Source organism: Macaca thibetana, chromosome 1 (genome assembly GCF_024542745.1).
Source record: "Macaca thibetana thibetana isolate TM-01 chromosome 1, ASM2454274v1, whole genome shotgun sequence".
Classification (NCBI taxonomy): Eukaryota; Metazoa; Chordata; class Mammalia; order Primates; family Cercopithecidae; genus Macaca; species Macaca thibetana.
The window spans coordinates 147145455-147160368 of NC_065578.1; the positions used below are offsets into that span (position 1 = coordinate 147145455).

The 14914-nt window shown below is 35.6% G+C and overlaps 1 protein-coding gene across 1 annotated transcript in view; it reads left to right on the plus strand.

Moving 5' to 3' along the window:
• The window catches only part of USH2A (usherin), an 801896-nt gene that overhangs the window by 419934 nt on the left and 367048 nt on the right, over positions 1–14914 (plus strand). The window contains exons 32-34 of the mRNA XM_050780502.1: positions 4611–4770; positions 6115–6286; positions 12018–12165. Coding sequence (XP_050636459.1) covers positions 4611–4770; positions 6115–6286; positions 12018–12165 — 480 coding nt within the window. The remainder of the gene's footprint in view (positions 1–4610; positions 4771–6114; positions 6287–12017; positions 12166–14914) is intronic.

A 14914-nucleotide genomic window follows, 5' to 3' on the forward strand; every position in this document is an offset into this window, starting at 1 on the left:
ACTTGTTGTGTTAGAAGTACAGAAAAATGCCTAGGGCTAGTGTATGAAAAAAAATGGGGAGAATGCTAAGTCAAATAGGATCTTATTGACCATTATTAGGTTTCATTCTAAGAGCAAAAGAAGGGCACTGCAGGGTGTTACTCTGAAGAATCAAAAGATCACTCATGGTGAATGATCTTGCTTTCTTCACTGGGAAAACTGAAGTAGTTAGAGGATAATACCCATGGACTCTGCTATCCTCTGCCCATCCACTAGCATTGGCACCCACATAGTGTGCATTCTCTCCCATTACTATAGATTGTCTCTGTTCCAAGTTCAACTCTTTCACTTTTGAACTAGATTCTCCTCTTTCACATATTCAAGGACAAAACTCCAGCAATTTTTTTCTCTTTCATCCGTGTCTAGTTTTCCCTTTGCTGCTGGGTCACCCCATCTCATACAACATAAATTTTTCTCACATTTAAATTACTTTAAAAATCTTCTCTTGATTCTACTCACCTTTTATTTATTGCTTCATTTATCTGTTTTCCTTTGCCACAGAACTTTTTGAAAATGTTCGTTATATTCACTCTCTCTAATTTCTCTTCTATTTCCTTATAAGCCCACTCAAATCAGGCTTTGGTGCTGACAAGTTCACTGAAACTTCAATTGTGCAATTACTGATGACTGCCATATTGCTATACCCAGTGGGCAATTTTTAGTTCTCATCTTATTTCACCTTTAAGTCTTAAAAATTACTTCATTTGACTTTCAAGACACCATAATCTCAATGTTCTTCTCATACCTTACTGGTCACCCTCTGTCTCCTTGGTTGATTTCTCCTTTACTCGTTGGTGTCTTTTATGTTGGTATCCCAAGGTTTTGGTTCTTATACCTTTTCTCTTTTATATCTACACTCACACCATTTGCACTCTTAGCCATCTATATGATGATGACTTACCAAATTATATCTCAAGCCATGAACTCTTCCTGTAATTCCAAACTTCTGTTTAAATATCTCGACAATCTCCTCTTGGTTATCAAACTAACATAGCAAATATCTAATTGGCATTCATTATATGAATTCTTATCTTCTGCTCCATGCCTCCCTCAACCAATAAAATGGTTACTTTATCCTTCCCTTTGCTCAGGTCAAAAGCCTTGGAATCAACTCTGGGTTTCCTCTTTCATACACTACCCACAACGCACTAGGAATTCCTGTTAGCTTTGCCTTTAAAACTTATTCAGAATCCAACCACTTCTTACTTGATTATTACTGGCCTCCACTTACTTAATATTACAGATAGCCTCTTCAGTGAGATTTATTCTTATGCTCTTGCTCACTACCATCAATACGTCATCTAGCAGCCAGAATGATACTCATGAAGTCCATGTTTGATTGCATGACAGCTCTGTTCAAAATCCTTAGTGGCTCCCTAAGCAGAATCTCTTAGATTAAAAACCAAAATTCTTACAAAGACCTACAAGGCCTGCATGAACTGGCCCCTCATTAAATCTCTAATATAATCTTTGATTTACTTCTTTCTAATTTGTTCTGCTCCATCAACATCAGCCTCCCTGCTAGTCCTCAAGCGTGTCAGGCATGTCCCTCTTTCCATGGCTTTGCTCTACTTGTTCCCTCTCTTTGAATAGTCCAACCCCAAAATTCCCACAACTTTTACACTCATCCCCCCTTCAGGTCTTTGCTCAAAATGTCACCTTCGCAATGAGGCCTCTGCTGACTCTTACCTATTAAAATTACCCAGAACTTCTAATTCTCCTTCCTCTGTTCTGTGTTTTCTGCAGCAATTTTCATGTAATGCAGCATGAACATCTTAAACTCTGTTACACATTCACTTTAAAGACATGCTATCTTCTAAAATGCAACACCTTTCTTACCCATAAACTTCACAATACCTTGGATAATCTAGAGGTAAATCCTAACTAGGGATGGAGGATTTGACAAGCTCAACTAAACTATCCCTATTTCAATCCTGGCTCACTAGCCATTCCAGCCCTCTCAAGCAACATGACCCTTCTAAGTATACTTACTTCCCATCCTGACCCCCCACTCCCAGTCCCAATTATTCTAGAAATGAACACTTCCCGCTCCATGGAAGAATCCGGGCATGGACAACAAACCCTGAACTAATTGCTTCAGGAATCTCCTTCCATCTGAGGCAGATATTCTGGGTGGGTTTAGGGCTTAGGTGATCACAGTCGCCTTCAAAGCATGCAGTTTATAGGGGAAAGGTGAGTGGGGCACTCTGTGATAAGCAGACACTGTGATATGTGATACTATGATGTTGCATTCTTGAGAGACCTAAGTCCTACCTTGAGATACCTGAGTTCCAGATATGCAAGTCTGTACCATGGAAACATATGCAAGCAAGCATCAGGCCTTTTTGAATGGAGTAACTTCTCCACCACCTACAAATTGGGTAGCTAAATCCCTGCCCCAGCAAAGCAGAATGTAAGAAAGAAGGAAAAACTGTCCCACTCCAAAGAGTTCACTGGCCAAAGAATTTTGTAGCATCTAGTCTCAGTTGCGGCTGACCAAGACAATCTGATATGGCCATTGTATATTTCAAGGTCACATGGATTTGGCCACTTGGAATATAATTTCTGGCTGGAGCATGTTCTTTCAGCAAGGTGGATGTGTTCTCAGTTGAAACACTATAGATTTTCTCCAGTTGCACTGACTTACCCACCAGGAATTCCTCTAAGCTTGGTGACCTCCTTGGTTTTGCTCCTGCAACGGGACTTAGAGTCAAATCCCCAGCTTCTCGTTTTCAGGGAGGACAAGGAATTCAGACAGATGAGAACAATGAGAGAGAGAAAGGTCACCAGAGAGAGAAGATGAAGAGAGCAGGGGAATGACAGATACAATATGTTAGCATATAAACACATTATAATTTTGGCCAAGATTGGCCCCGGTGGTAGGTGTTTTGCTTTGCATGAAGTTTTCTCTCAGTAAATAATAGTCTACTCTCTCGGTAGCACCTGAGGCCACTGCTCTAATGATTTTAACTTCATAAGTTTCCTAGAATGTTGATCCAAATGAAGGCACCCCAGTTCTGTCTCAGTCGTGCACACATAGCGCGACTGTTGCTGCCATCTCTCAGCAGTCCCTGGCAATGCCACACTGCTTCACCACAAGCTTCAAAGCGTCCTTGAAGTGTATGTTTTCACTACATTGATTGGGAGTGCCCCATCTCAACTTGCAACCATTGGATTCCTGTAGGATAGAATTTGTAAAGAAAACAAGGTTTAATCAAAAGCATTAAGAGTCTCTTCTTGTTGATAACTTTTTGTTCTAAGGTAACTATATTTACTGTAAATTATTTTTTTAATCTCTCTTCTAGTGAACTACATGTTTAACCAATTGATTATACTTTGCATGAAAACCAAAGTGTTCTTTCCCCAGTTTACTTTTGTTATCAGTGCAATGCAAAATCTGTTTGCCTGAATTAGGTTGCATTTCATTAATCTCTTCAACATGAAATTGTGGTGGTTCATGGTTAATGAGATTTAAGAATGTGGGTTACTTAAATTGTGACTAATTTATTTTAAAAATATTTCAGAAAATAATGATTGTTTCTGGTAGTGTTAAAGTATTAATGATGTGTAAGTCTTGGTACACCTGACTGAACTTTGGTTAGATTACCAAGTGTAGTGAAATGTTCAGGATATTTCAGAATTGAGTTAGTATATTACAGATTAGTTTAATCTAATACAAGAGAATGTGGTATGTGCCTAATATAAGACAGGCAATACAAAACATGAGGGAAGTTCAGGGGAGGGAGAAATTCTTTCAGCCTAGGGCACTACCCTACTCTCATGGTCATCTTTCAGACCTAGCTCATCTCATTCATTAATTATTCATTCATTCAAAAACACATATTCAAAACCTACAATATGCCAGGTATTGTGCTACATACTAAGAATGCAAAATGAATATATTACCATTCCTACTCTTAAGGTATTTAGTGTATCAGATAGTCATGAGATAGTGTTTTTAAGTGTTAAGTTAAAGTATGTACAAAGATAAAGAGAAGAGGCTAATAGCTCCATCTTGTGCTGGGGTGACAGCAAGGAGTGTTAGGGACATCATAAGGAAGAAATAGGCATCTGCACTTCACCTCGACAATTTGAAGGTCAAATAATAGTCAGGTGGTGGACAGGAGAAGAAAGAAATCTGACAAATGGAATTACAAGCTCAAAGTCATTGTTACAAGCTATGTATTTGCATTTCAAAGGCAACTCCTGTTGTCTTCAAATGTGCTTTAAAATAATTTAAATATCTCATTTATTTTTAAACAGAGCCATTGAACTAAGACTAAACTTAGCAAATGATTTACTTGGTCACAGACATTCCAGAAAACAGTAAAATTGTTAAAATGAAAAAGTCAAAACAAGAGTTTGATTGACACTTGTCTATTTAAACATAACCAGAGTATATTTAAGGGATGAAGCACTCTGTATGGTATTGCTATTGATTTTTATGGCAATTTATTCATATTTTAAGCCTTACCTTAGCAATTCTTTGAGGTAGGACTATAGTGGAGGAGTGAAATCTCCTCATAAGAAGTATAATGCTAAGTAAATTCTTGTTTCTCCCTACCCCCTAGATTTAGCAGTATTTACACCCCACCAGTTTCTACTCAGTGCATGCACACATGTGGGCTGTACAAACAGTTCCTGGGTCCTACTGTACACAGCACAGCTGCCACCAGAACACGTGGATTCCCCAGTTCTGACTGTCCTGGATTCTAGAACTATACACGTACAGTAAGTAGAAATGTTGTCTTTCTCTCATGCTGGTTCATGCAAGAATCCCAGTGAGTTTAATCAGGGGAGGAGCTTGTGACATAAAATTAATTTTATTGTGATTAAATGCATAGAAGTGATTAGTTCAGTGGATCTGGGAACCTTTGATTATCACTTGCCAGCCTAATTTCCATTTTGTCTTTATGCAATCAGGCTGAGCCACATAGGTACACAGATTCCATGCAAACTTTAGTAAAGGAAAAACTGACCACTTTCATGACTGCCTTGAACTTTTTATATATGGGGCATTATTTGTAATGATTTGGAATTAGAAAGTATTTATATCTTTTTGAGTATAAACCAGGACCTTCTTATTCCCTTATTACCTGCAACTGATATCAGAAAGGAAATTTCACATATAGGCGTGTTCAGATGATTTCTGGTATTAGTGATTCTTGCCCATTTCCTAATACATGAGGTATAAGGTGTACTATTGTACTGAGCTAAAATCTAATAGATCTCTCTTATCAAGAGTTAATACTTGTTCATATTTATCTCTCCTGGTCTCAGTTTTCTTATCTCTAAAATAAAAGTTTAGGCTGAATGAATTATGACATTTATTCAAGCTGAAAAATATTATGATTCACATCTCATTGTTCCATGTCTAAATTCTCCTGTTGGCTTCGTGTGCCACTAAGCCAAGCCACGTGACTTAGCCAAAAAGATCTCCCACAACTCAAGTATTTCTCAGCTTAACAATTTCCTGTCTATTCCTTGATTTGCCCTTCTCATTTCCACTGCTATGTTGTAACCCTCATCTGGAATGCCCTCTGTTCTTCCTTCTACCTATCCAAATCCAATCCATCTGTTAAGAATAAAATCTTATGTATCTAAGTAGTGTGTCACTTCATTCAAGAAATCCTGCCTGATTGTTTCAGCTCTTCCAATCATCAATGTCACTGTTTTCTATAATTGTATATTAACCCTATGTTGGATTCCTGGATTTTCCAGGACAATTATATTGTTCCCTCTTTTCCCTGTATCTAAGTTCTCAGATGTTTTACTTCTGAAGTTTTTGTTCTACAGCTTAAATTCAAAATAAATACTCACTTATACATTTTTGTATTGTTAGCTAATTAAAATTATAAGTAACCAGACGGCAGGAGCCATATCATATTTTATTTTTGCCCCTCAGAATAGGCATTGGATAACTACTTCAGTGTTTTATTTTAAATGAATCAATTTTGAGATTTATATTTTATTTAAAAAGTGTCACAAATCCAAGTTCAAATGTGTCCTTTGAAAATCCTGCATATTTTAGTTTTGACTTGAATGAATGATAATGCTGCATTTTACCATTCCCAGGTGGAAACAACCAAGAAAAATAAGTGGGATTCTGGAACGCTATATATTATATGTTTCAAATCACACAGATGATTTTACAATTTGGAGTGTCATCTATAATAGTACAGAACTTTTCCAGGATCATATGCTACAATACCTTGTACCTGGTAATAAATATCTCATCAAGCTGGGAGTAAGTTTATTTCCATCACTTTCTCTGTTCTCATTCCACTTCATTTCCACTTCTTCTCCCTCTCCTTTTGTCCTATCTTTTCTTTCTCTCTCTCTCTCAAAAAAAAAAAAAAAAAAAAAAAAAAAACGAAAAATCAAAATCCTCATGTATTGCTATTTATACTGAAAACTCACTTCCCATCCTAAATGTGAATTCTGTTGATCTAATACCTACATGTTTATTTTATATTATTCAAAATGATAGAATAACAGCCTGAGTCAGTAGATTTTTCCAAGTCAAAGTTGAGATTATCAAGATTTTTAGAATTACTTGTAGAACATCATAATTGTTCAGAACTTTTTCTAAAGTGCCAGGATTAATAAGGTTATTTCTCTGTGGCATTTGTATTCATTTAAAAAACAATGCATAGTATGAAAATTTAGATCCTATATTTTTAAATGGAAGTTTAAATGACCGTCAAATATTCTTGATTGTTGTTACATTCTGGTTTATATTATGCTCATATCTCAGAAGAACAGTCACTTAATAAAACCCCAGAACCAACATAGTTTAGAGGTTCCTTTAGACAGACAATAGCATTTTTTTTTTAATGCAAAATAGCACTTTTACACAAAGGTCTTTTAAAAGACCTTGATATTACTGTGGAATTTATACTCAGTAGTTCCTTTTGTTTTTTGATGAAATATAATCTTTTTTAAGTTTAATAGCACATCTGAAAATAACTGAATATAAACATGAGATAGTCCCTATTTGTTTTAAACACACTCTTCATTTTATAGCAATACCTATATAAGGATATTTGCTTTGATAAATGCCATAGAAAATATTCTGCTCTTGATTATGAATAAATTTACATTTATGTAGACACTGTGTATGCATTCATTTTACTTAACATGCTCTTGAATGCTCTAAATATTACACTATGAGAAAATAAACTACATTCAACTATTGCTAACTGTCTGACTTAACACCACAAAACAAGGGCAATCAGACAGTGGTAAAAAATACCGTTCAAAACTAACTCCATGTGCCTAGGTATTCCACATAGCAGAGTTTATGAAACAGCACTTTGGTTACTTACAGTTTTATTACCCATTAAGTAAGAAATATACTAACTCGATTTTCAAATGCTAACACAGAAATACAAACTATTTTCAAAATAATGGTATTATCAAAATCAGGAAGAGTCTTAATTTTTTGGAAGCAACCAAAATTAAACCGAAATTGTGCTCTTGGTTTTTATCAAAAGTAGGCAAATGACACAAAACAGATTCTATTCCTAGGGCAGATTTTAGGATGTGCTGTGTGGTCCATCAGAATTCATATCAATCTCCTATATTTTATAAATCCTTAATACCTTGAAAATACATACTGGTAGATTAGGAGTCCTCTGCCCTGAGTATTAATTCAGATTTTGCTACTAACTGTGTGACCTAAGGCAAATTCACTTAACCTCACTGAGTTTTATTTTCTTCAAGCCTAAAATTAGAACATTGAACTAAACGATTTTTAATGTCTCTCAGCCATAATATTCTATGATGCTAAAAAAAGTAATCCCAAACACTGTTCTATGGAGTCAAATGCTATCTGTCAGCCACTGAATAGTGTTGATGCGAGACGTTGTAAAGATGTGAAAATCCTTGCCTTAACTCTTGGTGGGGAAATAAACTTGCTCACACTATTTTCGAGTTCACTATATTTATTAGGGCAGAAAATAATATATTTTCAGGAAGGATTCAACTAACAGGTTTTTTACTTAACTCTGTTAAACAGTAAATTAAATGAACCAAAACATTTTAGGTTCATCCTGGTTAATTGAGGGATTATTATATATTTCACAGTTTCAATATAATAACCGGCTTTCAAGGTCATTAGATTCATAGATTGAGAGCAGGTTCTCAGCAAAGTGGAGTTGCCTTTATAGATCATTATAGCATGTTGACTAAGAGCTGGAAAACAAAACATAAGATAACAAAGCCTTTAAGCAGCACTTGGAATAGAAAAAGATACATGGGGATTTGAACCGCTATGATTTACTCTAGGCTTGGAGCAGGTATGTTACTTCATGTAACATCGTTTAGTTTTCACATTTGACTGGATTATAAACTGCTGAAACATAAGGACTGAATCTTTCAAAATTCAATCTGCAGTTTCAAGCACAGGGCCTACTGGAAACTGGAAGCTGAGCAAACAATTCCTGAATGCATGACCACCAAAGACATCATTTCGTAAAGGTTCTAAAACTTTTGATATGAATTCAGTAATTTGCTTGGAAGCATTGGAATTAGCAATGGTGTGGTTCCAAAACATACTCTTTCCACTGCAAGAAAAAAAAATAGCATAATATGTTGCTACACTCAACAAAGGCTATTTTGAAATATGATAGCTCCTAATAAAGAAGACAGTACGTTAAAAATAAAATAAAGAAGCTATTAATATAGACAGCTATCAAGATAGGTGTTGTTTGATAATTTTCATACTACTGCTAGCCATTTGTAACTTGATGAATTCTAAGTATTATATGTTCCCGAAAGATTCCTGGAAACGGCTTAACTTTTTAAGTAATTATGGATCAAGTGGCCTTTTTCTTTTTCTTTATGTTTTAAAATATGTTGCACTCTTAACACCCTCAATCCCTATGGACCTGAAAATTTACTGGAAAAGAGAATGCTAGTTTGGTCCGGGCACAGTGGCTCACGTCTGTAATCCTAGCACTCTGGGAGGCCCTCGTGGGCAGGTGACTTGAGGCCAGGAGTTCAAGACCAGCCTGGCCAAGATGGTGAAAACACATCTCTACTTAAAATACAAAAAATAGCCGGGCGTGGTGCTGCAAGCATATAATCCCAGTTACTCGGGAGGCTGAGGCATGAGAAACCCTTGAACCCAAGAGGCAGAGGTTGCAGCGATCTGAGATCTGCCTCTGCACTCCAGCCTGGGCAACACAGCAAGTCTCCATCTCAACAACAACAAAAAATGGAATGCTAGTTTTGGATTGTCTTAATAGTCATGATTTCAAAAATAATTGATACAAGTTTATTATTTATGCATTTTATTGTACCAAAATTGAATCCCTTATTTGCTCAGATGTTACTCATCATTTCAAGGCAGAGTTATGCCTTTATGAATTTTTCAAAATGGCTATAACTAAGAAAAGCTGAAAGAGATGAGTGAAAACAACTTATTTTAATGGCTGTCAGACTTTCAGAGACCTTGACATTTCATAAAGGCATCTTTAATCAACACCAACATTTTGTTTAGTTTTTCCAAACCAGAATTTTAATCAGCATTCAGCTGTATTGAATGTAGTGGCCTCTGGTGCGGGCAGGTCAAACAAGATACTGATTGGTTCAATTTCATTTAGATGATGTCAGATTAGACCAATTGGAAGCAACTTTAAGAACATTTATTTTCCCATCAAAGGAACTGAGGTATTGTGTTGCTTACTTAGAACCCTCTAAATACATCCAAAAAGAATGTGGGCAAAACAAAATAAAATAATTTGCAGGTAATTCTGTTATTTCAGCAGCCTCTTTATAAATAATTTCATTTACAAGAAAAATTCTTTCATAAATGCCTTATATTCTTGAGAGATTTCTTTGTCAAGTTACTGGTTTATTGATCTCAGATGACATAGTATAAGAAACAGTCCTTCTAAACCAAAGGATGTTTTTACTTATCCTAGAAGACATCATAAAATCCTCAAAACAAAGTAAATTTTAATTCACACTCTGTTTAAAAAATATACACTTATATGTTGTGTAGTACAGAATTTATTTGGGGAGCGTTAGCAGGGGAAATATCTCAGCACACAACGAAGAAAAAAATAGTGACAAATAGACCATCAGAGTTAAATCCCAGTGTTTTACAAATTTAACAATAAGAAGCTGCAACATTTTTTCCTTCTAAGGGAAAAAAATCTGAAAAATGCAAATGAATTGATTTTTTTTTCTCCCTGAGAAGTGGGAAGAATTTGTCTTTGACCGTTTTTCCTTTGATAACTCAGCTGTCTCATATGGCCTCTTTTCCTGCCATATTTTCTTGTGGACTTTTAGCACATTTGAAATGTCTGGGGTCTTCAACTTTTTTTTTTTTCTATTTTAATCGTTGGGCAGTTATTTTTTGAGATAACAGCGACTTGTCCTAAAGTTTTGAGTCAGAGTTTGGCCACATTTGCAAAGATTCCATTCTCAAGAGGAGTATGGTTGTTTTCTTGCATAGAAAGGCACATGCCACAGCTGAGAATTAGAGAAAACCCACAGAGGTTAATTAGGTACCCAATGTTAATGCAATTTCATGCCCAGACCACAATTTAACTCATCTGAAACTTGCTTAAGCTGGTAAGAAATTATCCTGAAGAAATGGGCTACTGCTATAGTCTTGTAATAGCAAGTGAGATGAATATCCGTGTTTGTTGACTATAAACTGTTGTTTATGCTTATAATGAAGAATTTGCAACAAGTTTCAACAACGTTGCAAATAGTAGTATGCTCCGATATTTTTAAAAAATCTAAAAATCGGTCAGCCTCCTTCTGTCTTTGTGGAAAAGAATATTTACTGCTTTAAGAATCACAAAATCACTCCCTCAGTATCAAACTGAGAAATCAGAGGAGATGCCTAAAGAAACAGACGCTTTCACTTTTTATCTTAGTAATATCTATCTTACACAAAAGTGAGCTAAATAACTCTGCTTTTTTACACTGTCTTATGATTTTGCTTTATTTTCTTTTTGATTTTGGTAAAATTTAGTACTTTTTGAAATATTTTTAAACTTCGTTGTATCAATTGAAATTGTCACTTGAAGAGATACTGAACCAAGCTTAGTATAGTTTTCAAATATCATTGTTATATAAGGATATAATTACTAATATTTGCTAGCAAATATGGGCTCAAAAACCCCTTAATGTATGTATCAATTTCCTGGAAAATTGCTTGTCCGGTAAGTTTAAAAAAATTATTTGCAGTTTACTCTGAAGGTGTACACAGAAATTTCTGTAACATTCATGTTACCATTTCTGACATTAGTGATACGTAATTAGGGAACAGAGAGTTCTGTGATCATGTTAAATTTATCAGACATGTTTTGATGAAGCCTATCTATTCTGACACATAAGTGAATTATGTGATCCTTTAAGCCATTAAACATTCACTCAACAATTGCTTTGTATTTATTGTTTTATGAGAAACATTGTTTTATTTCGTTTTACTTGGTGTTATACTGTAAACATATTGGTCACACTGTAGAAATAAAAGGCAATTGTATTTGCTGCACATCTTTTCTTCCCTAGAAGTCAGTTGTTTTACCTTAAAGTAGTCTTCATCCTCTAGTACTTTACTTATGTTATGTGTACACATGCTGTGTGTGTGTGTGTGTGTGTGTGTGCGCGCGCGTTTAATTCACTCTGAAAAGCTTTGTGCAAGGCTAACTTCAGCAGGGCTGTTTATCCAGTCAATATATGCCCTACATCTCTAGGCTCTCACTTAGGATGCTTCCCTAATTCATACATTCATACTGTCTCGGTTATTCTCTAACTATTGGGGATGGTTATCTCATGCCTTATAAAGCAAACTAAATAAATGTTAAATCTTAACATTGAAATGAATTTATTTTGGGGGAGTAAAGGTAGCACTATATAACAAAATCTGAAACTCTTATTGTGAATTCTCTGTCCTCAATGTTCATGAAAACTTTCGGGACCAAGAGTGAAGTGCGCATTTTTGCATCTCTGTTTAGGCTTGCACGGGTGGTGGGTGCACAGTGAGTGAGGCCAGTGAGGCCCTAACTGACGAGGACATACCCGAAGGCGTGCCAGCCCCCAAAGTCCACTCATATTCACCTGACTCCTTTAATGTCTCCTGGACTGAGCCTGAATATCCGAATGGTAAGTGAACTCTTTTAGCCTCAAGTTAAAAAGATGATTAGCAAAGGTAAATTAATATTCTAAATGGCAGCTTATATGTGGTGCTTAATTTTTAATGATCATTTTAGCACATAAAATACCTAAGATAGTATCATTGTCTGTAGTTGGGGAGATTGTGGTTTTTAGGCTAACACACAATTTTGGTGGCTCAAAAGTGCTCCCTTTTGATAGTTCTTGTGTACTGCATCTTATTGTTTAATATGCTCCAGGAGAGGTGAAGAGAGCAAATGGGGAGGATTCCCAAAAATGCCGTAGTGAGAGTGACATTGTATTTTCAATGACTTTCTGTTTTTAAAAGCCATTAGTTCTTCCTCGGAGAAGGAGAGAGGTGGAAAGTTCATGTACATATGGTGTCAAAACGCTTTTGATTTAATAAGTTTATTTTAAAAGAGGCTACTTGGAACTCTGTATTTTTTAATGTACTATTTATAAATATTTCAACATGCAGTTTTTAAACAACGCATAGATTAAACACACATATATTTATACATATTTAGCTGGAAGCAAGTTCTGTGCATTTCTAAGCAATATATATGTTTTTGTCCAGTTTAGTAAATTAAGTTAGTCAGTTATGTTTCACTAAAATAAAACCTCATAATGAAGAATTTATAGTAGTTTTGAGTAGAAATTGCTTTATTCGTTTAGTGGAAATATCTTTAAGATTCACATAACATAGTACCATTGTTTCACAATGATGGAAGCTTACTTGACATTAAATTTCATTCCTCTTTGAGACAAATATCAAGAAGACTTTTAATATCATAGAAACTCTTTTAAGTAACTCATTACTGAAAATTGAAATGGACTCTTTTAGCATAGGCACAAAGAATGAAAGAAAAAAGTTACAGTTTTATTAGTTTGTCTTATGTTTACTATGATATTAATTATTCCAGCCATCTCATTTTAATTAAACTTTTGGCAAATGCACTAGATATATTTGAGGTAATGGAGAGAATTCTAATAATCAGAGTGAGTTATTATCTGTGCTATTGAAGTTATTCCTGTACTATTACAAATTTTCCAAGAAAAAATAAATGGATGCCTATTTGATACTATATTAAGCCATCAACCATCTTGTTATGATTCTTACTCCACAAAGAACTCTAGTTCATAGGTGACAATGAAAATGTTAATGATTTATTTCAATCAGATTGCTGTGACATGCTATTACATGATTTGCATAGTAGAACACTTCCCTCCATCCCAATTGGTAAATGCAATTGGAACTACAATTGAACTCAGAATCTTCAATTGTTCAGGGAAATACTTTCCACATTTCAAAGCTCTTTGAATGTTTTGTGTATTTGTGTATGTGTTGTATATTTGCAAGCAGTTTTAAAATGTACTCATCAAGCAAGAAGAATTTGGAAGATTTTGGAGATTTGTATTAGCACTTCCATGGTATTCCAAAGTCTTGTGTTTAATCACAGTGGGATTTTTAGAATTTTAATTGTGGTACAATGGTTAGACATTTAAAAGGTAGTTTTATTTTTTAAAAAACTACTCTTTTTTTACTATTTCTCCCCACTTTCCTCCAATTTTTTAGCATTTTGTTTCTCTTGTTGATTGTCTAGAGAGGGATAATCTGATTGTTGGAAAACATCTTGTCTCTCTATCTGTCTTCAAAGTCCCCACGCTTCTCCTCCAATGCCCAAAGAATAAAGTCCAAATTTTTAGTCTGGTATTCAGGTTACTACCAACTTGTGACTCAACCTGAATACACATTGCCTTGTAACACATCTTCCTTTCTAGCCACGCTGTAATATTTATGGCTTAATGTTGGGTTGTGAAACATGGGTGGAGTCAAATAGTCCTGGAGTAAAAAATTGTTTCTAATGTACAGTGACTGTGTTACCTTGGGAAATTCATTAACTTCCATGGACCCCAGTTTCCTTGATTAGAAAATTGAGATTAACAGGCCGGACGCTGTGACTCATGCCTGTAATCTCAGCGCTTTGGGAGGCTGAGGCGGGCAGATCACGAGGTCAGGAGATCGAGACCATCCTGGCTAACATGGTGAAACTCCGTCTGTACTAAAAATACAAAATATTAGCCAGGCGTGGTGGCGGGCGCCTGTAGTCCCAGCTACTGGGGAGGCTAAGGCAGGAGAATGGCGTGAACCTGGGAGGCAGAGCTTGCAGTGAGCCGAGATCATGTCACTGCACTCCAACCTGGGTGACAGAGCAAGACTCCGTCTCAAAAAAAAAGAAAAGAAAAGAAAACTGAGATTAACAATCCCGTCCATCAGCACCCTGTCTTTACCTGTAGAAATCCAACTCCTTCTTCTAGGCTAACCGTAGGCCTCTTATTCTATGGAGTCATTCTACTGTTCCTTAAGTTTAACGTAAACTTTCCCTCTTCTCTTGACTATGTGACCTGTTTCTATGCCTTCATAATGGAATTTCATTCAGCCTGTGCTTAAAGTTATTTGGGTATATGTCAAACACTCCCACCAGATGATAAGGACCATAAATCATTAATTTCTCTTTCACTCCACAAAGCCTAACACAATGTTCTACTTTTTATTGGTACCCAATAATATTTAATTCATTTAATGTCTCTTGTGGAAATTACCTGTGATCGGTGGCATATATACTCCAAAGCCCTGGCTTTTTAATGATACCAAGAGAGATGATACCATCCAGTGCCTGCAATATATTTGTTCAAAATGCATTCGTTCCTAAAATATATTTTTCTAGCTGTGTAGGTT